Source organism: Manacus candei, unplaced genomic scaffold (assembly GCF_025592945.1).
Source record: "Manacus candei isolate 608988 ecotype Guabito, Panama unplaced genomic scaffold, ASM2559294v1 h1tg000018l, whole genome shotgun sequence".
In the NCBI taxonomy this organism is placed as follows: Eukaryota; Metazoa; Chordata; class Aves; order Passeriformes; family Pipridae; genus Manacus; species Manacus candei.
In genome coordinates this window covers 23,002,556-23,024,342 of record NW_026138066.1, presented here as the reverse complement: position 1 = coordinate 23,024,342, position 21,787 = coordinate 23,002,556, and the positions used below count along the sequence as shown (strand labels likewise).

Below are 21,787 nucleotides of genomic sequence, written 5' to 3'. Positions count from 1 at the left end.
GGGTATTCAGAGAAGAGGTACATGAGGCAAGAGGTGCAACTTGGTTCTCTAGGTCCTAACTACAGCACAATCCTGTTTGATGCTTAAGCCACAAAGTGGTCTGTATGTACTGTCTTTGTACAGGAATTATAGAAATTTATTCCTATCTGTATTAAAATTTGTAAAACCCCAGGCTTTAGAGAAACATGCCTAATTAACTGTAGGAAACAATTTAAGCACTACACTGATCACCTTTTGTTGTTAATAAACTTTATTCATATAAAATTTTAAAAAGATACATTCTATATACAACTACATAAAAAGCAAAGTGATTAGAGCATTCCTTGACAGTGACTTGAGCCAGTATGACTGACCACACCAGAAGTATAAAAAAATCAGGTAAGTAGGTAAGTAACCAGATTTTTTGTTAGACACGTTTCTAATTGAGAAAGACAAGGGAAAAAGGAAACAAAATACGTTGTCTTTGTACTAATAGTCAAAACAAGCTTTCTGATAACCACTGTTAAAAAAAACCCAGCCCTATTGATGCATTCTTACATCAGCTGGTGATCTCCTCCTAGAAAAGGAGGAAAAGAAACTGTTCATAATTATTGTCAAGTACGGAAAAAGAAATCAAGATCAAGCTACAAAGTGCATCTTCTGATCTGGAAATACCTAAATGGAGGTCTTGCAGAAAGTGCTTGCATCTAATATTCTGCTTTAAATGGGTAGTCCTTGTGATTGACAGCTCTGAAAAGAGAAAGAACTCGTCATTTAAGTACCATAGAAAGTAGCTTGGCAGCATTTCCCTATTGCAGTCTTCCTACCCCCCCTTCTCCAATGCACTTCAGTTTTGCAGCTGTCATTAAATTGAACACAGGCTTGTGGGAAACCACAATACGCTGAAAGGAGCCCTCCAAATGAATCTCCCTCCTGGTGTCAGTTCCAGGACATGCCTCATTAGCTTGGGTCCAGGGTTTAAAGTACAAACTCTCCATGATTTTGGTCATGTATGTTTTCAAGATATGGAGGATGAAAATACAGACAGAAATAGGCCCAATGGATAGTAAGAATAATAACATACGGGAAAACTGGAACTGCCCTCCAGTTCCTGTTAAAGCTGAGGATGACATCCATCTCCTTTTTGGACAGTTCAAAGTCAAACACCTACCAGGGAAAGGAAAAAAAAAAAAGCTCTTTTTACTTAGGTTCATGAGTAGTTAGCTACTGTGCATGTTTCATGCTTTTATGACTTGAGGTAGGAACATATTAAGCATAGTTAAGTAATATTCTCATTTCTCAGCCAAATAAAAATTTACCCATGAAGTAATCAACATAGTCCTTCTCTCTCTGAGATGCTCTTTATAGGAATATCTTAGAGTTCTGGGTGGTTGAATATCAACACCACTGCAGTTTGTGTTGTAATGCACCAAGAGAAGACTTCAGGTGCTCAGCATGGATTACTTGATGTCTCACAAATCCTGGACCCAGAGGTAAATTTTCTGCTACAACAGAAGACTACTGGGGACCAACTGCCAAGAGCTGTCTCAAGCTAATCAATCATCTAGCAATTCTTGCTGGTGGTTCATAGGAGAAATAGCTCCAAACCTAGCAGCAGGCATGAAAAGTAACAGAGGTATCATTTAAGATGCCAGGTCTTATAAGCCAGTGTCCAGCTGAACTTCTCTGCCAAGAGGAATCACAGCTTTAAAGTGAGACATAAACCATAACAGGTCTGGTGTTCACCACTTGTTCCTTTACACCTTAAAGCAGGACTTGCTAAGTGTTTCCCACAGGTCAAGTCCAAAACTGGGATTCCCTTTCCAGGACAGCAGAACTCAGACAACTCTGTTGGAACCCATTTGTCTCCTGGCAGGAATAAAATGCTTTTTCCCAGAGAAAAAGCACAGATGAAGCCTCAGTCTTCCCACCTCTGCACTCCCCTTCCAATGCCTCTGAGGTGCTGCTTTAAAACACAGGGGAGCTATGGGTGTGTATCCTGCATGAAAAAAGGTAGCAGCAGTCCCAATGGAAACTTCACCTTCATGTTTTCCTGAACACGCTGTGGTTTGTCAGACTTGGGAATGACAATGAGGTCTCTCTGGATAAGAAAGCGGATCAGAACCTGGGGAAGAACAAGGAGGAGCATGAACACAGGGCTACCAAGAAGTCTGTTCAAGTCCATTTTGTGTTCTTACTTTTGTTTAAATGCACAAAACAATTTGTTTTTCTACAAGCATATTCACTCTTTGGAAGACTACCAATTTGCACACAGGAATTTGATATGCCAAAATTTGCACACATATTTACCAGTCTACTGGCAAACTTTAATTGTTTCTGGCCTACATTATTTCTCCATCTTGTTTTTTCCAGCATTTCTTTTGGTTTCATTAAGGATAGTAGCAGGGGGAGGAAAACTATGATGCTTCTGGCTTGCATTACATGGATGCTCAACCCAAGGGAGCATAATGATACTGCAGATTATTTTGGACTCACAGGTAATTACCTCACCTATGTTAAGCTTTTTGAAGTCCATAAAAGAAAAAGTATATTTCTAGAATTTAAAAGTGTGTATGCCGTCCATCCCCATACCAAAAAGAGAACTGTTGCATACAATCTTTTATCCTGCTCTGCCTGTCTTTAAAATATGATTGTCACTGACTGCTTGTGAACATGTGTGTTTTTTCAAAGTGCAGTTTTTACACCCGTTTGTGTGAGTGGCAACTAACAGAGAAGAAATTTATTCTTAAATAATCAAGTACCTTTCAATAATTCTATGTGAACGTGAGCAGACAGGGTGCAATTCAATAAGTCTGCAAATTACAGGACTTCTCTCAAGAATAACTTAGCTAACTTAGCTGAAGAAAGGAATAAAAGGTTTAGGAAGATAAACACCCACTGCTGACCAGTCTACCCCAAAACTTGATACTCAAGGCCGCTTAGAAAATAACTGATCATTTACATGAATGCTGGGAAGAACTTGGGCAGAATTAAGAGCCAAATGCAGTCCAGCCCCATTATACTGTATCTCTAAAGAAGGCACATCTGCTGAGGCTGGCTATCAGCCTGAAAACATCTGAGGGGGAGCAATATTTTGCCCTGACAAACTCACTTACCTGGGCAGGGCTTTTATGATGTCTAACTGCAATCTCTTTAATCTTGGGATCCTCCAGCAGCACAGGCTCCTCTGGCTTAGCCCTATTCAGAAATAGGAATATTGGTGGTAGAAAGATTATAGTTTCCCTGCAGGAAGCCTTACATTGTGTGACAGAATCTGCAAACAAATCAACAGCACTTTTCTCATTTTGCCTGCATTATTCACATAATTTGCCTCAAAGATTCAAGCTACAACTGCACTGTTTTGTGTACAGGAAGACTGCAATGCTTTCTTACCATGGGCGGTTGGGAGAACCAAGGGGGCTGTAGGCAGTCACAGCAATCCCTTTGGATTTACAGTACTTGATCAACTTTTCCTGGGTTAGGTATGGATGGCATTCGATCTGCAAGCACAGAAACATGGTTGATCAAGAGGCAAACTGCACTGGGATGCAAATCCTAACATTTTAATTCCTCTTGGTTCAGAGAAAATGTGAAGACTTGACTTTCAGTATCATGATTCAAATTTATCTTATGAAGAATTATTAATGTCACAGCAATATCTAGAGGTCTAGCACAGAAAATAGAGCTTTCTCATGCTACACATTACACACTGACAGTGAAAAAATAATATAGAAGAGTGAATGTGCTATCTGTGTCAGGAATCTGGGAAATCAGTCTTTCTGGACTACTGCAGAGCAGTATTGCATCTTCAGAGGGCCAGCTCAGAATACCTGAAATTTATTTTCTGCTCAGAGTCACCCAATGTCTCCTTGCCTCAAGCAGTCTACTCTGACACCTGTAGAAGCCTGGGGAGATGATCTGAGCTAACCTAGAAGAGCAAGTTCCTGTTGCAACCAGCCATTTGGGAAAGATGTCCTTTAACTGAAAAGAACAGGAGCTACACAGGGATGCTGCTCAACTTGCCACAAGCCATAGTATGAGCACAGGGCTGTGCCTATGCTGTTTTACATGGCATTGTGCACATACCCAGCTGTTTCTAAATGCTATAGCTTAGTTACCAGGCATGGTGATATGACCAGAGACTGGTGATTACAGAGGATTCTATGAGGCTTTGAAAACAGCGTACGGACCTACATGCCAGGTCCAAAGCCCCCTACTCAGTGCAGATGGTCAAATGCTTCTCACAGATAAGATCTCCATTCTGAATCAATGGTCTGAACACTTTCAGACTCTTTTCAATACTAGCTGTGTAGTTCAAGACTCAGCAATTCAGTACATCACACAACAACCAGCGAAGAACGAATTGGATATTGCCCCTACTATGGGAGAAACTCTTAAGGCCATTCAGCAGGTGAAAACTGGCAAGGCAGCTGGGGTTGATGGAATTCCACCTGAAGTCTGGAAGCACGGGGACCAAGCATTCCTTGCTACATTTCACGAGTTCATGGTGTGCTGTTGGGAACTGGGCGAACTACCATCAGACCTTCGAGATGCAGTCATCATCACCTTGTGTAAGAAGAAAGGAATTAAATCAGACTGTTCAAATTACTGAGGTATTACTCTGCTCTCCATTGCTGGCAAAATCCTGGCAAGAACACTTCTGAGCAGATTAATACCCACTATAGCAGAAGGAATTCTACCTGAAAGCCAGTGTGGTTTCAGAGCCAACAGGAGTACCACAGACATGGTATTTGTTCTCAGACAACTGCAAGAGAAGTGTAGGGAACAGAACCAAGGACTCTATGGAACCTTTGTTGAGCTCACCAAGGTTTTCGATACTGTGAGCAGAAAAGGTCTGTGGCAGATTTTGGAATGTTTAGGATGTCCCCCCAAGTTCCTTAAAATTATCATCTCACTTCATGAGGGTCAGTGCGGCCAAGTCAGATATGACAATGCACTTTCTGAGCCCTTTCTAATAACCAATGATGTGAAACAAGGTTACATTCTTGCAACAATATTCACAATCTTTTGCAGCATGATGCTCCAAAGGACCATGGCAGATCTTGACGAAGAAAATGGTATCTACATCCGATATCGTACTGACGGAAACCTATTCAAGCTAAGGCAACTAAGACCCTAAATGATCTTGCCTGGGAGCTGCTTTACGCTGACGATGACGCCCTCACTGCCCACACAGAAGCAGCTCTGCAGCCTTTAACATCCTGCTTTGCTGAGGCTGCTGAGCTCTTTGGGCTGGAAGTCAGCTTGAAGAAGACAGAAGCTCTCCATCAACCTGCACCTCAGGAAGTCTTCCATCATCCCCATATCACCATTGGCCAATCAGTGCTCAAATCAGTCCAGCAGTTTAATTACCTAGGCAGCCTCATCTCCTCAGATGGTAAGATTGACGGAGAGATAGACAACAGGTTAGCAAAGGCAAATAGTGCTTTTGGAAAACTCCATAAAAGAGTTTGATGAAATAAACACCTGAAGAAAAGTACCAAGATCAGTGTTTACAAAGCCATAGTGTTGTCTACTCTTTTATATGGATCCGAATCATGGGTCATCTACCGCCACCACCTGCAACTCCTAGAACACTTCCATCAACGCTGTCTCTGTACAATCCTAAATATCCACTGGTCAGATTATGTGACCAATACATCTGTTCTAGAGCAAGCAGCTGTCACAAGTATTGAGGCCATGTTGATGAGAACACAGCTGAGATGGGCAGGGCACGTCTCCAGGATGAAGGACCAACCACTGCCTCCCTAAGATCCTGCTTTATGGTGAACTTGCCACCTGCTGCCACAAGAGAGGAGCCCCGAAGAGGAGATACAAGGACTCCCTGAAACAACATCTCAGCCTTGGCCATATTGATCATCATAACTGGTCTACTCTGGCCTCCAATCAGGAGACCTGGAGACACACAATCCATAACGCCACTGCTTCCTTTGAGAAAGCACAAAGGATCACTCTCAAGGAGAAAAGAGAACGCAGAAAGAATTGTGTCTTGCCGATACCACCGAAGGAGTCCTTCTGCTGTGCCTTTTGCAACCGGATTTGTCTATCTCCTATTTGCCTTTTTAGCCACCAGCTACTTGCTTGTAGCAAGTGTGGGTAGAGTCCTTCCCAACTCTTTGTTTGCGAAGCCTAGCCATGATACCTAATTTTACATATATGAAATGCATATTATATTTATATATTATAGGAATTTAGGAATACTCTAAATATATATCTACCTATCTACAAACACACACACATACACTCTAAACCTATTTAGGAATACTGCTAAGTCGAAAGTTCCCTGTCCTTGACAGGAGGGTTGAAACTGCACAATCCTTAAGGTACCTACCAATCCTAATTATTCTATGATTCTATACGCCAAGGTTAGCTGACAAGAGGAAATAAAAATCTCACCTGGTTCATTACGGGCTTGTATTTCAGTCCTGGTTTGTTCAAAAGTCTTTCAATCTGCTCATGGTTAAAGTTGGAGACACCAATGGCTTTCACCAGACCACAGTCCACCAGTTCTTCCATGGCCTAATGGAAGGACAAGTAAGGACAACCAATGAGTGTGCATGAGGAGGTGATATTACTGGCAAACCAAACCACATTATTTTATTTCCCTCAAGCTAGCGACAAATGAACAAACAACTCACATGAGATTAGATAACAGTAGCTCAATTAATAACAATAAAAATTCCTATCTGTATAAAACACATGGTAAATTAAAAGTCACACCTGGATTCACCTATAAGGTGGTTCTACCATTGTGCATATTCAATTATTATTTTAGTGACAGCAACTACAGTGCTGATAGCTTCTTCTCTTTAGCCTTAATAAAGACGCCTCATTCTTGCTCCCCCAATCCAGAGGTAGCAGCATCTATCAGGTCAAAATACAATTTTTTGTGACAATCCTCCATACCCAAACATATCCCTTAAGTTCATTGTGCACACAAGTCTCTGCTTCAGCTTTAGTGTTGATACCTGTTCTCAAGAGCAAATATTAACTTACCTCCCATGTGTCAAGAAAATCTGTATCACTGGGAATACTCATACCCTTGTCATCCTTAGGATGCAGCTCTTCAACAGCCTGTTATTTCAAGGCAGAAAACACACAGACTTTGTTAGAGTCGAATTTCCTACTGGGAACTAGCACTTTGGACTGCATCTAAGGCAGCAAGTTATCAGATTATTTAAAAATATTAAATAACTAAAAATAATGCACATTCATTAGTAGTCTCTTTGGGATGAGGGCCATCTTTTTCCAAATCAGCCCCTGCATGCAAGGAGTGTGGGCATTAGTAGCAATTATGTAGCTTAGGCAGATCCAGAAAAAAAGGAACAGACACCCCCCCACTACCTCTTTTTTCATTTATTTTACACTGATGTAGACTGGGGGGGGGGGGAAGAAGCATATTCTTTCTGTGCTGTGCTTCATTTTTCACTGCTGATTACTCCAGAGCAAGCCAACATCTCCAAAACTTGAGATGTTCGCGCTGTTCCAAGCCCGGCAGAGGGTCACACTTAGTGACCAAATCCTTGCTACCACCAGATTCAGGGCAGAGCCAAACAAACCATGGCATATCCCAGCTGCATAATGAAGAATGCACTATGTTTCTAGGCACGTAAGGAGAAAAGGAATTTAGGGCAGGACTACCTTGAATCCCATAGGGAAGTGCATCAGGTAGAGGTCAAGGAAGTCCAGTTGCAGTGCAGCAAGGCTCTTCTTGCAAGCCACTTTAACCAAGGACTTCTCATGAAAGGTGTTCCACAACTGTGGGAAGAAACCAAGCCTGACTGTGACTTTACAGCTCCCACAGTCCTGACCAGGGGATAGAAGTTTCTCCCTTGGTGGTCTGGGAGGACAACTCCCTCCCCAGTGCAGGCTGAAGAGGAGGATGCCAGCATTTTACTCGGAAGGTAGGACAAACACACCACAAAGCCAGCAGTCATGAGGGTGGAGTCATTATTCCCCCTTATGAAAAGAGATTTTCACAAATAAATATAACACTGGGAAGTCTATCTGACACAGCAAAGCTGTGTTAAAATTATTTTTTTCAGTCTAAATTTTGAGTATTGAGCAGCTCATTCCTTCTGCCCCTTTTAACTATCCAAAGCAAGAACAGTGGTCAATGTTTTTGAAACCAAAATTCAAGTTGTTTACATAGAAGAACTTGCAAGTATTATTTGATTAAACCATGTTCCTTTACAAAAACAAAGCTTAACATGGGAAAGCTCAGTTATCCTAAATTTTTCTGGCTTCGATGGTGAAAACCCCAAGTCATAAGATTATTTAGCTGAAGCATTCTTTTTGGTAAGGATCGTTTCTGAGACAAGTGGATGAGATAAAGGAACAAAGAAAGTACATATAAAATGCTTCAGATTGAACTCTCATACTTTAACTTCTATTCCCTTTCAGGCTTATGATTTGCACGTGACACAGTTTTCAAATGTCTTGCATAGCACTGATGAATCCACACAAACTGCCTTGCCTTTTTTCCCTGATCTTTCTTAGGTGTGTACAAATGAACCTTCAGGATAATCAATGCAAGGAAATTATTAGATCAGGAATAGCAATGCTAAGTTGTCAATGGTTCCTGATAAAGCTGAGTACAAATTGCAAAGAATTATAAACACACAACAAGACAACTATGAAGGGAATGTCAGAGAAGGGAGTAGGTCCCTATGTTACTTTCCAAGGTAGAGCAAGGGTTTCTCTGCAAGGAAATTTAAATGCCCAAGAAATCTTGCATCCTTGTACCTTAGTGACAATGAAGAGGTCTTCCCGTTTCACTACCCCCTCCTTGATCTTCTGCTTGACCGCATTCCCTATTTCATTTTCATTCTGATAGAAATAGGCACAGTCAAAGTGGCGATAGCCAGAATCGATAGCAAACTTCACCACCTCTTCCACCTTTTCTGGAGGAGCCTGAAATCAAACACAAGCCAACCATGAGCTCTTCCATGTTCTCCAGCCACTGCTCACTGCTGGGACAGCTCCACAAAGTCCCCCTTTCCAGCGGCTCCTGGAGTTTCCTCATCACCTCCACTGAACTGAGTTCCAACCGAGATTCCTGGCAAACAGCACTGTTTGCAGGGAACAGGTACAGAAAGGAATTTGTTTCTGCAAGCCGTTTTGGCTCTGCCACTGCCAGCAGCGGAATAACCACTGCCATTTCCCCTTGTTTGCTCTCAGAAGTTTCGCCACTTCCCTCTCCCCAAATCTTCCCCACGCGGCGGTTCCGTGACGAGCCCCCCCCCGGGACTGTGACACCGCCCGGGGGCTGCGAGCCGCGACCGCCGAGTCTATTTTGTCGGTTTCTTTTGCTTCCCCTCTTTTTGTGTGCCTCCTTCCACCTCCTCTAGCCCCTCATTTTTATGTATTTCTTTATTTCGGCCTCCTTTTCTCTGCCTTTCGCTCCCCGCGGCCTCTCCCCCCCCCTGGCCGCCCGCCCGGTTACACAACCGGCCGCCATCGGGCGCTCCGAGCGGGCGGCGAGACCGACCCCACGGCCCCCACGAGGGCACAGGTATCCTGCCGAACAGCCCCGTCGCACCGCGGGAGGTTCCGCTTTTAATCGCCGTTCTTCTTGTTTTTATTTATGTCTCGTCTTCGCGGCGCCCGCCGGACCGCCCGTCCTCCCTCCCGCCCGCCGCGGTACCTGCCAAGTGCCAAGTCCCAGAGCGGGCATCTTCATCCCGTTGCTCAGCTCCACGCAGGGAATCGCCATGCTCACCGCGCCTCGCTGACCCTCCCTCTGTCGGGCCGTGCCCCCGGCTGCCCCAGGGCGCTGTAAGGAGTGGAGCTGCCCCGGCCCCGCCTCGACCCACGCCCGCCGGGGCCGGCCCTCCCTCCCCGCCTTCCCCCGTGTGCGAGAGACACAAGCTGACCGTCAGTCAGTCTGAGGTTGTATTCGCCTACAGAAGCCTGATGCTTCTGTCCGTGTAAGATAAGCTGGTGCAAAGAACCCTGAAGGATGTCCCTCCTGATGTACTATCCTTCAGGAGACAGACAAATCGCAAAATCGGCAGCTTTAACACACATATTCTTTGGGGGAGGGGGAGAAGGGGAGGAAATAATCTTAATTGTCATTCCTATCAGTACAGGACGGGAGCTGTGCATCATCTGGGAGGCAGTGTGCTCAGCTAAGTATGTTCTGACCCAGTGGTACAGCCGTCTGCTTCCCTGCTTTGAAATAAATATTCCCCGTGAGAGCCGTCATATTTCTTCTGTCTGCCTTGGTGGGATGTGCTTGGACACGTGGGTGATCACAGGGACTCAGGCTGGGGAGCTGCAGGATCCATCCGGTTCCCGTGTCCCTTTGTTTTGGCTCTAACAGGGGTACAGCAGGTACCTGCTCTAACCAGCTCATGGTCATCCAAAAGAGGCCCCCCAGGCTGCTCCCAGCTCCAGAAGAAGCAATGGGAAGGCTGCAGCAAGCACAGCTTCCTGAGCTACCGGGGGAGAAAGAATTGGATGCTGCCTAATTTAACCTGACAAGAGCCTGTATGCCTGAAAGTGTGCCTGTTCTCCTGCCTCACTCTGCCCGATTATGTTGCTACAAGTTACTTTAAGCTTTGCTGAAGTGACACTTTCCGGTGGGGGTTTCTCTCGCTCCTGATTCCTGCCTTTTTTGAGAGCGTAGAAGTGCGCTCTGTGCAATCGGGTTTATTTTTAGGAAACGCTGTCAAATGGCGTGGCCCTGTTTTGTTCCCACCAGAAGGCACCACCTCCTGGCAGAATTCAGCAAAGACAAGTCCTGGGGGCTGACTCAGCAATGCTGTAAAGATTTTTTGGGTATTTCAATGCCCTTTTTAAGTGGTGATTTTTCAACCTAAACGAAATTGTCGTTTGCTTTCCTGCAGCTGACTCTGCATTCTAGCCAGAGTTTCTCTTATCAGCATGCAGAATGCCACAAAACAACTTGACTTTGGCCCAGCAATATCTACATAAAACTATTTTAATGCCATTAATTGTGAGTCTGACTCAGGGTTTCCTTTGGTGTTCTTTAAGAACTTTTTCTGTGTTTTCCTTAGGTCAGGCCAGCCTGTGTCTCAATATATTGTTCTGGATACTGCCAGCAGACTTGCCAAAATCTCATTTTCTCTTTGAGACTCCCGGTGCAAGTCAATGTGATTTTGGAGGTAGCCCTTATGTTCAGCTGGGTGGATTTTAATGTATGTTATCATTGGATGTGATGCTGCCTTCAACTGTCATCACTAATCACACAAGAGTTCAATTTCTGGGTATTCAGAGAAGAGGTACAGGAGGCAAGAGGTGCAACTTGGTTCTCTAGGTCCTAACTACAGCACAATCCTCTTTGATGCTTAAGTCACAAAGTGGTCTGTATGTACTGTCTTTGTACAGGAATTATAGAAATTTAGTTCTGTCTGTATTAAAATTTGTAAACCCCCAGGCTTTAGAGAAACATGCCTAATTAACTGTAGGAAACAATTTAAGCACTACACTGATCAACTTTTGTTGTTAATAAACTTTATTCATATAAAATTTTAAAGTATTAAAGATATATTCTATAAAAATCACAACTGTATAAAAAGCAAAGTGATTAGAGCATTCCTTGACAGTGACTTGAGCCAGTATGGCTGACCACACCAGAAGTATAAAAAAATCAGGTAAGTAACCAGATTTTTTGTTAGACACGTCTCTAACTGAGAAAGACAAGGAAAAAAGGAAACAAAATACACTGTCTTTCTACTAAGAATCAAAACCAGATTTCTGCTAACCACCATTAAAAAACCCCAGCCCTATTGATGCATTCTTACATCAGCTGGTGATCTCCTCCTAGAAAAGGAGGATAAGGAACTGTTCATAGTTATTGTCAAGTACAGAAGAAGAAATCAAGATCAAGCTACAGAGTGCATCTTCTAACCTGGAAGTACTTAAATGGAGGTCTTGCAGAAACCACTTGCATCTAATATTCTGCTTTAAATGGGTAGTCCTTGTGATTGACAGCTCTGAAAAGAGAAAGAACTCGTCATTTAAGTACCATAGAAAGTAGCTTGGCAGCATTTCCCTATTGCAGTCTTCTCACCCCCCCACTTCCAATATACTTCAGTTTTGCAGCTGCCATTAAATTGAACAGAGGCTTGTGAGAAAGCACATGTAACACCTGTAACACACGTAATATGCTGAAAGGAGCCCTCCAAATGAATCTCTCTCCTGGTGTCAGTTCCAGGACATGTCTCATTAGCTGGGGTCCAGGGTTTAAAGTACAAACTCTCCATGATTTTGGTCATGTATGTTTTCAAGACATGGAGGATGAAAATACAGACAGAAATAGGCCCAATGGATAGTAAGAATAATAACATACTGAATCACTGGAACTGCCCTCCAGTTCCTGTTATAGCTGAGCAAGACATCCATCTCCTTTTTGGACAGTTCAAAGTCAAACACCTAACAGGGAAAAAAAAAAAAAAGCTTTTTTTACTTAGGTTCATGAGTAGTTAGCTACTGTGCATGCTTCATGCTTTTATAATTTGAGATAGGATCATAATAAGCATAGTTAAGAAATACTCTTATTCCTCAGCCAGATAAAAATTTACCCATGAAATAATCAACATAGTCCTTCTCTCTCTGAGATGCTCTTTATAGGAATATCTTAGAGTTCTGGGTGGTTGAATGCCAACACCACTGCAGTTTGTGTTGTAATGCACCAAGAGAAGACTTCAAGTGCTCAGGATGGATTACTTGATGTCTCACAAATCCTGGACCCAGAGGTAAATTTTCTGCTACAACAGAAGACTACTGGGGACCAACTGCCAAGAGCTGTCTCAAGCTAATCAATCATCTAGCAATTCTTGCTGGTGGTTCATAGGAGAAATAGCTCCAAACCTAGCAGCAGGGATGAAAAGTAACAGAGGTATTATTTAAGATGCCAGGTCTTATAAGCCAATGTCCAGCTGAACTTCTCTGCCAAGAGGAACCACAGCCTCAAAGTGAGACATAAACCGTAACAGGTCTGGTGTTCACCACTTGTTCCTTTACACCTTAAAGCAGGACTTGCTAAGTGTTTCCCACAGGTCAAGTCCAAAACTGGGATTCCCTTTCCAGGACAGCAGAACTCAGACAACTCTGTTGGAACCCATTTGTCTCCTGGCAGGAATAAAATGCTTTTTCCCAGAGAAAAAGCACAGATGAAGCCTCAGTCTTCCCACCTCTGCACTCCCCTTCCAATGCCTCTGAGGTGCTGCTTTAAAACACAGGGGAGCTATGGGTGTGAATGTCTATCCTGCATAAAAAAGAGGTAGCAGCAGTCCCAATGGAAACTTCACCTTCATGTTTTCCTGAACACGCTGTGGTTTGTCAGACTTGGGAATGACAATGAGGTCTCTTTGGATAAGAAAGCGGATCAGAACCTGGGGAAGAACAAGGAGGAGCATGAACACAGGGCTACCAAGAAGTCTATTCCATAGCCCCATCATACTGTATCTCTAAAGAAGGCACATCTGCTGAGGCTGGCTATCAGCCTGAAAACATCTGAAGAAGAGGAATATTTTGCCCTGACAACCCCACTTGCCTGGGCAGGGCTTTTATGATGTCTAGCTGCAATCTCTTTAATCTTGGGGTCCTCCAGCAGCGTAGGCTCCCCTGGCTTGGCCCTATTCAGAAATAGGAATATTGGTGGTAGAAAGATCACAGTTTCCCTGCAGGAAGCTTTACATTGTGTGACAGAATCTGCAAACAAATCAACAGCACTTTTCTCATTTTACCTGCATTATTCACATAATTTGCCTGAAAGATTCAAGCTACAACTGCACTGTTTTGTGTACAGGAAGACTGCAATGCTTTCTTACCATGGGCGGTTGGGAGAACCAAGGGGGCTGTAGGCAGTCACAGCAAACCCTTTGGATTTACAGTACTTGATCAACTTTTCCTGGGTTAAGTATGGATGGCATTCGATCTGCAAGCACAGAAACATGGTTGGTAAAGATTTTAATTCCTTTTGGCTCAGAGAAAATGTGAAGACTTGACTTTCAGTATCATGATTCAAATTTATCTTATGAAAATAAGTTATTAATGTCACAGCAATATCTAGAGGCCTAGCACAGAAAATAGAGCTTTCTCATGCTACACATTACACACTGACAGTGAAAAATAATATGGAGGTGTGAAAGTGCTCTCTGTGTCAGGAATCTGGGAAATCAGTCTTTCTGGACCACTGCAGAGCAGTATTGCATCTTCAGAGGGCCAGCTCAGAATACCTGAAATTTATTTTCTGCTCAGAGTCACCCAATGTCTCCTTGCCTCGAGCAGTCTACCCTGACACCTGTAGAAGCCTGGGGAGATGATCTGAGCTAACCTAGAAGAGCAAGTTCCTGTTGCAAGCAGCCATTTGGGAAAGATGTCCTTCAACTGAAAAGAACAGGAGCTGCACAGGGATGCTGCTCAACTTGCCACAAGCAATGGTATGAGCACAGGGCTGTGCCTATGCTGTTTTACATGGCATTGTGCACATACCCAGCTGTTTCTAAATGCTGTAGGTTAGTTACCAGGCGTGGTGACATGAAACACATGTACAGTAGTTTATTTGGACCTGAGCTAGATTAGGCAACTACTGTAATGGCAATGTGTGGCACGGGCCATGCAGAAGCAAACTGGAGGCAAAGTCTGAAGTTCTTTAAGCTGCTGAAGTAGGTGCAGCTTTTAATGGGGGCAGAGGGGGGAGAGGAAGAGGTGGGAGGTAGTTGGGTTCACCCACCAGACCTTTTATAACTCTCAGTAAAATCTTTCCAAGTCCTAAATCCCCCTGGTACTCAGCTTTGCCAGTGCAAACACTAGACCCAAGCCCAGCATCACAGCACTGTGCAACACAGGATCTAGTGTGGGGATTTCCCTGGATATTCCCCAACTGGCACCAGGGGCATTCAGCACCCTCAGCTGAGAGCAAAGTTGCACATGGAAGAGAGTCAAGATGTTCCTATGCTGCTGCTGTCCTGTGATTACATTCCTGAGGTATGTAGTGAGAATTTGTATGTAATTGTATACTGGTTATCCCTGGGCTGGAAAAAATGGACCTGTGGCAACTTGGGCTGTGACACAAAAGTCCCAGAGATGCTTGGGAGTGTGAAAGAGGACATGTAGCAGGAAATTGCAGGGTCCCATACAAGGTAATGGGTATTTTCACTGTTTTCCACTGTCTAAAATGGAAAGATTCTCATCTGTTTCATATAACTGTGATATGCATAATCCATACTGTTTGTGAGATATTGCTCTAAAATCTCTACTTGTATACATACAAGTATACAAAAATTTTTCTGTTGAGATCCCTGTCAGCTAAAAACCATCAAGACTGACACTGTAGCCAAGCCTTGCATGTCACAAGTAGCATTGACTTGAAGGATCCTTCAGGCAACCAGGGACACCTATGCTTTATGTGATATTTCCATGGCACTAAAACTATTTAAAAGGCATGGCAGAAAGCAGTTTTAAAGCTGAAGTGTAGCATGAATATATTTAGGAATAATCTAAATATATATTATAGGAATTTCTATAATAAATATATATTATAGGAATTCTATATTAGATAGATATAAAGATATATTTTACATATACGAAATGCATATTATAACAACATATTTAGGAATGCTGCTAAGTGGAAAGTTTCCTTGAAATTACATGATCCTTAAGGCACCTTCCAATCCTAATTATTCTATGATTCTATACTCCAAGGTTAGCTGACAAGGGGAAATAAAAATCTCACCTGCACCACTACAGGCTTGTATTTCAGTCCTGGCTTGTTCAAAAGTCTTTCAATCTGTTCATGGTTAAAGTTGGAGACACCAATGGCTTTCACCAGACCACAGTCCACCAGTTCTTCCATGGCCTAATGAGTAAGGACAACCAATGAGTGTGCATGAGGAGGTGATATTACTGGCAAACCAAACCACATTATTTTATTTCCCTCAAGCTAGCGACAAATGAACAAACAACTCACATTACATTAGATAACAGTAGCTCAATTAATAATAATAAAAATTCCTATCTGTATAAAACACATGGTAAATTTACAGTCACACCTGGATTCACCTATAAGTTGGTTCTACCGTTGTGCATATTCAAATATTATTTTAGTGACAGCACCTACAGTGCTGATAGCTTCTTCTCTTTAGCCTTAATAAAGACATCTCCCTCTTGCTCTCCAAATCCAGAGGTAGCAGCTTTTATCTGGTCAAAATACAATTTTGTGGGACAATCCTCCATACCCAAACATATCCCTTAATTTCATTGTGCACACAAATCTCTGCTTCAGCTTTAGTGTTGATACCTGCTCTCAAGAGCAAATATTAACTTACCTCCCATGTGTCAAGAAAATCTGTAACACTGGGGATACTCATACCATTGTCATCCAGAGGATGCAGCTCCTCACCAGCCTGTTATTTCAAGGCAGAAAATACACAGACTTTGTTAGAGTTGAATTTCCTACTGGGAACTAGCACTTTGGACTGCATCTACAGGCAGCAAGTTATCAGATTATTTAAACATATTACATAACTAAAAATAATGCACATTCATTAGTAGTCTCTTTGGGATGAGGGTCATATTTTTCCAAATCAGCCCCTGCATGCAAGGAGTGTGGGGATTAGTAGCAATTAGGCAGATCAAGAGAGAAAGGAACAGACACCCCCCCACTACCTCTTTCCTATTTTTTTGATTTATTTTACACAGATGTAGACTGGGGGCGGGGGGGGGGAAAGAAGCACATTCTTTCTGTGCTATGCTTCATTTTTCACTGTTGATTACTCCAGAGCAAGCCAACATCTCCAAAACTTGAGATGTTCGTGCTGTTCCAAGCCCAGAAGAGGGCCACAGTCCCAAACTGCACCATCCCATGTTGATTATAGCTTTCCTGAAGACCCAGCAGGCACACTGGCAGTTCTCATACCTATGGCTCTCTTGTTCCAACAAGTGTGAAAAGCCATGTGCTAAAACATATCACTGCTTAGTGACCAAATCCTTGCTACCACCAGATTCAGGGCAGAGCCAAACAAACCATGGCATATCCCAGCTGCATAATGAAGAATGCACCAGGTTTCTAGGCAGGTAAGGAGAAAAGGGATGTAGGGCAGGACTACCTTGAATCCCATAGGGTAGTGCATCAGGTAGAGGTCAAGGTAGTCCAGTTGCAGTGCAGCAAGGCTCTTCTTGCAAGCCACTTTAACCAAGGACTTCTCATGAAAGGTGTTCCACAACTGTGGGAAGAAACCAAGCCTGACTGTGACTTTACAGCTCCCACAGTCCAGACCATGGGACAGAAGCTTCTCCCTTGGTGGTCTGGGAGGGAAACTCCCTCCCCAGTGCAGGCTGAAGAGGAGGATGCCAGCATTTTACTCGGAAGGTAGGACAAAGACATCACAAAGCCAGCAGTCATGAGGGTAGAGTCAGTATTCCCACTTATGAAAAGAGATTTTCACAAATAAATGTAACACTCTGGCAAGTCTATCTGACACAGCAAAGCTCTGTTAAAATTATTTTTTTCAGTCTAAGTGTTGAGCAGCTCATTCCTTCTGCCCCTTTTAACTATCCACAGTGAAAACAGTGGTCAATTTTTTTGAAACCAAAATTCAAGTTGTTTACATAGAAGAACTTGCAAGTATTATTAAATTAAACCATGTTCTTTTACAAAAACAAAGCTTAATATGGAAAAACTCAGTTATCCTAAATTTGTCTGGCTATGGTGGTGAAAACCCCAAGTCATAAGATTATTTAGCTGAAGCATTCTTTTTGGTAAGGATCGTTTCTGAGACAAGTGGATGAGATAAAGGAACAAAGAAAATACATATAAAATGCTTCAGAATGAACTCTCATACTTTGACTTCTATTCCCTTTCAGGCTTATGATTTGCACATGACACAGTTTTCAAATGTCTTGCATAGCACTGATGAATCCACACAACTACCTTGCCTTTTTTTCCTGATCTTTCTCTAGGTGTGTTCAAATGAACCTTCAGGATAATCAATGCAAGGAAATTATTAGATCAGGAATAGCCACGCTATCTATCCTAAGTTGTCAATGGTTCCTGATAAAGCTGAGTACAAATTGCAAAGAATTATAAACACACAACAAGACAACTATGAAGGGAATGTCAGAGAAGGGAGTAGGTCCCTATGTTACTTTCCAAGGTAGAGCAAGGGTTTCTCTGCAAGGAAATTTAAATGCCCAAGGAATCTTGCATCCTTGTACCTTAGTGACAATGAAGAGGTCTTCCCGTTTCACTGCTCCCTCCTTGATCTTCTGCTTGACTGCATTCCCTATTTCATTTTCATTCTGATAGAAATAGGCACAGTCAAAGTGGCGATAGCCAGAATCGATAGCAAACTTCACCACCTCTTCCACCTTTCCAGGAGGAGCCTGAAATCAAACACAAGCCAACCATGAGCTCTTCCATGTTCTCCAGCCACTGCTCACTGCTGGGACAGCTCCACAAAGTCCCCCTTTCCAGCGGCTCCTGGAGTTTTCTCATCACCTCCACTGAACTGAGCTCCAACCGAGATTCCTGGCAAACAGCATTGTTTGCAGAGAATAGGTACAGAAAGGAATTTGTTTCTGCAAGCCGTTTTGGCTCTGCCACTGCCAGCAGCGCAATAACCACTGCCATTTCCCCTTGTTTGATCTCAGTGTTGCCCAAGAAGTTTCGCCACTTCGCTCTCCCCAAATCTTCCCCACGCGGCGGTTCCGTGACCAGGCCCCCCTGGGACTGTGACACCGCCCGGGGGCTACGAGCCGCGACCGCCGAGTCTATTCTGTCGGTTTCTTTTGCTTCCCCTCTTTTTGTGTGCCTCCTTCCACCTCCTTTAGTCCCTAATCTTATTTATTTTTTCTTCCTTCCTTTTTTTTTTTTTTTTTTGCCTTTCCCTCCCCGGGTCCTCTCCCGTCGCTGCCGTCGCCGCCCCGCCCTGGCCGCCCGCCCGGTTACACAACTGGCCGACATCGGGGGCTCCGAGCGGGCGGCGAGACCGACCCACGGCCCCCACGAGGGCACACGTATCCCGCGGGAGCCCCCCTGTCGCACCGCGGGAGGTTCTGCTTTTAATCGCTGTTCTTCTTAGTCGCGCCCGCCGGACCGCCCGTCCGTCCTTCCTCCCGCCCGCCGCGGTACCTGCCAAGTGCCCAGTCCCAGAGCGGGCATCTTCATCTTGTTGCTCAGCTCCACGCAGGGAATCGCCATGCTCACCGCGCCTGCCTGCCTGCCTGCCTATCTGTCTGTCTGTCTGTCTGTCTGTCTGTCTGTCTGTCCGTCTGTCCGTCTGTCCGTCTGTCTGACGGTGCGTGCCCCCGGCTGCCCCAGGGCGCTATAAGGAGCGGAGCTGCCCCGGCTCCGCCTCGACCCACACCCGCCGGGGCCGGCCCCCGCTCCCCGCCTTCCCCCGTGTGCGAGACACACAAAACGACCGTCAATCTGAGCTTGTGTTTGGCTAGAGAAGCCTGATGCTGATTTATCTGTTTTTTAAAATGAACAAACTAAGAGCAAATGTCTTAGCAACGGGCGCAGCACTTCACACGTGTTCTACTTTGCCCACAGCGGTGGTGGAATCACCACCCCTGGAAGTGTTCAAAAGATATGCAGATCATCCCTGGAAGTGTTCAAAAGATATGTAGATGTGGTACTTGGGGATACGAGTTAGTGGTGAACATGGTGGTGCTGGATACCAGTTGGACTCAATGATCTTTGAATCATTTCCAACCCTGATCATTCTGTGGTTCCACAGCAGTGAGAGCCTGACAGATGTCAGGAGAATTTCTGCATGGGACAAGGGGTATCCAGGCCATTGGAGGATTTTCTCCCTTTCAGGTGGTGACAAATGGACTGAATTTTTCATATTTTTCCTAGATAATATTAGGCTCTTCTGCTGTTCAAAGAGGAATTCATATAAAAGGGAACATGGTCTTACCTTTTAGCTAAATTCTGTGTTCCCTGACTTTGCAAAGGGGTGGGCTCCCTGCAAGACTGTTGCCTCAGCCCATGTGAAGATATCTGTTCCCTGGGCTCCATTAACATGTCAGCCAGCATCAGGGTGTCAGAGGCTGGAAAAGGGATTTGTGACCACAACTTTTCTACAGTTAGTGTGCTAGTCCAAATAAAGTCCCTGATTTTTTTACATATGGTGAAAAGGTATTCAGAGGGCTGATATTTAAAGGCAGCAGGAGATTGTACAAATGCAGTGCTTCAGAAATCAAGAGCCAGGGGACTGGAGGGACTGCTTAGCTGGCAGCTGTCTGGAAGAAAAGACACTTCACAATAGGAAGCTGATGTAATTTCAACACCCTGCCTTTGGTATCTCGTGTCACAGACCCTTGACTTTGTGTTTGATTATCAGAGTAGGGATGTTTTGCTTCTGGAATCTACTTTTCTTCTTTTGCTTATATTACTATAAACTCCTTCTTGCTCATTGCTGACTCTTGACTACCAGTTTACACGTTGTGCAAGTTCCACTGGTGTTGTCCTGTATCTAGTACAGTTTGAGTGAGTGATAATTAAATATTTTATGCCTGGACTTATAATGTTTGTATATAGAGACAACTGCAAATTACTGAGTCATTAGCTGTGATGTTTTATGTGGTTTGTTTAAATTTTTGTGCACTTGCATTCCTTAAGCTGCTTTTATAGGACAGTATTTTCAGTTGGTTGGCAAATTCATGACCTGGGTTTATACTTGAACAAAATCTCTTCCTGCTGTCCTTGGCCTAGTTTCTAAGCCACTGGCTTAACCAAGCTTTATCATAGTCTTTCTCCTGCCTTGGATGTCATCACACTTTGCACAATGGAAAAGATGCCAAATTTATGTGAAGCAGAGAGAGAGAAGGAGGGAATCAAATTTTTCAAAGTGACATGACAACTCCAGTGTGGTCAAACCAGAGCAATGAGAGGAGGTCTCTTCTATTGAAAACAAATATGAAATAACACATACATCAAACCAATCCTCCCCCTCCAAAAAAGAAAAATACAAAGCTACTGCAAGAGATGTGAGAAATTCGACAGAAAAGAAAGATCTACCCAAAAAAATAGAAAAATATGTAGATATTTTATAAATTCAGTAATGGTACATTGTTTTTAAGGCAGAAAGGACCACAGTACTCTTCTGCACTGACCTCTGATTAGACTGACAAGCTGTTACATCAAGCCTATGTCATATACATATTACTTAATTTATTATTAGAGGTGCTTGGGTGCTACAGCAATAGGAGCTGTTCAAAATTATGTAGAGTACAGACTAGAAAATGTTGAGATTGAGCTATTAAACTTATCTTAATTACATAAAATCATGGTCTGAAAGGTATGAAACCCAACCATAATTGGCATTTTTTTTCCTTTTTTTTTTTTTTGGCAACTCAGCCACAGCAAGAGCTGGCAGGGGAGATCTGCTGGAAGGACACAGTTACGTATACAGGCTTTTCTGTTCAAGTATTTTTGTTCTGTTTTACCTGATTACTTTATCTGCATGGAGAAAGATAACTATCATAATTTAAAGCCATGTAAAACCTGACTTTATGGGAGTTTAAAAGCCTTCCTTTAATTTGATGATGATGATGATGATGATTATTTGCTGGGTGCAGTGTGGGTGGTGAGTGAGGCCCGTTCACCTCAACATTTTTGCTGAGTCATAGTGATTTTGCTCCCTGCAAAGTCTAACAGCTTCCTGGAGCAACCTGCCAAGATGTTTCATGAATCAGAGTGTGCAGAAACAGGCAGAGACTTGCACATAACCCTGTTAGTCATGGCCATGGATTGCTATCACCTGACTGGAGGTCTACTTGTGTGTCTGATTTCGAGTTGCCCTTCCTT

General features: G+C 43.5%; 1 protein-coding gene across 5 annotated transcripts; it reads right to left on the bottom strand.

Moving 5' to 3' along the window:
• Nucleotides 1–232: 232 nt before the first annotated feature.
• Nucleotides 233–19,278, bottom strand: LOC127469754 (aldo-keto reductase family 1 member B7-like). Of its 5 annotated transcripts, none has more exons than XM_051784481.1 (11): nt 19,103–19,278; nt 18,187–18,354; nt 17,079–17,195; nt 16,299–16,376; nt 15,707–15,829; nt 13,800–13,906; nt 13,523–13,604; nt 13,278–13,361; nt 12,317–12,399; nt 11,876–11,960; nt 233–556 (listed from the first exon to the last, which is right to left on the bottom strand). In XM_051784481.1, exons 1-10 carry the CDS (start codon nt 19,169–19,171, stop codon nt 11,918–11,920), a joined length of 954 nt encoding a protein of 317 aa, XP_051640441.1. In that variant the 5' UTR covers nt 19,172–19,278; the 3' UTR covers nt 233–556; nt 11,876–11,917. The 5 variants fall into 5 exon arrangements, with proteins under 5 accessions (XP_051640441.1, XP_051640439.1, XP_051640438.1 ...); XM_051784479.1 differs by lacking the exons at nt 11,876–11,960; nt 12,317–12,399; nt 13,278–13,361; ... (2 more) ...; nt 15,707–15,829; nt 16,299–16,376 and adding exons at nt 1,064–1,146; nt 2,021–2,104; nt 3,096–3,177; ... (2 more) ...; nt 6,997–7,074; nt 7,642–7,674 and having other exon boundaries at nt 233–729; nt 17,112–17,195; nt 19,103–19,246; XM_051784478.1 differs by lacking the exons at nt 11,876–11,960; nt 12,317–12,399; nt 13,278–13,361; ... (5 more) ...; nt 18,187–18,354; nt 19,103–19,278 and adding exons at nt 1,064–1,146; nt 2,021–2,104; nt 3,096–3,177; ... (4 more) ...; nt 8,746–8,913; nt 9,647–9,804 and having other exon boundaries at nt 233–729.
• Between the last annotated feature and the right edge of the window lie 2,509 nt (nt 19,279–21,787).

Excerpts from the sequence above, each read along its gene's own strand:
- LOC127469754 (XM_051784481.1), bottom strand. The coding sequence starts at position 19,171 with ATGGCGATTCCCTGCGTGGAGCTGAGCAACAAGATGAAGATGCCCGCT. Across the intron at positions 17,196-18,186 it reads ACCTCTTCATTGTCACTAAG|TTGTGGAACACCTTTCATGA; the intron begins GTACAAGGATGC and ends TTCTTCCCACAG. Across the intron at positions 13,362-13,522 it reads ATCATAAAAGCCCTGCCCAG|GTTCTGATCCGCTTTCTTAT; the intron begins GCAAGTGGGGTT and ends GTTCTTCCCCAG.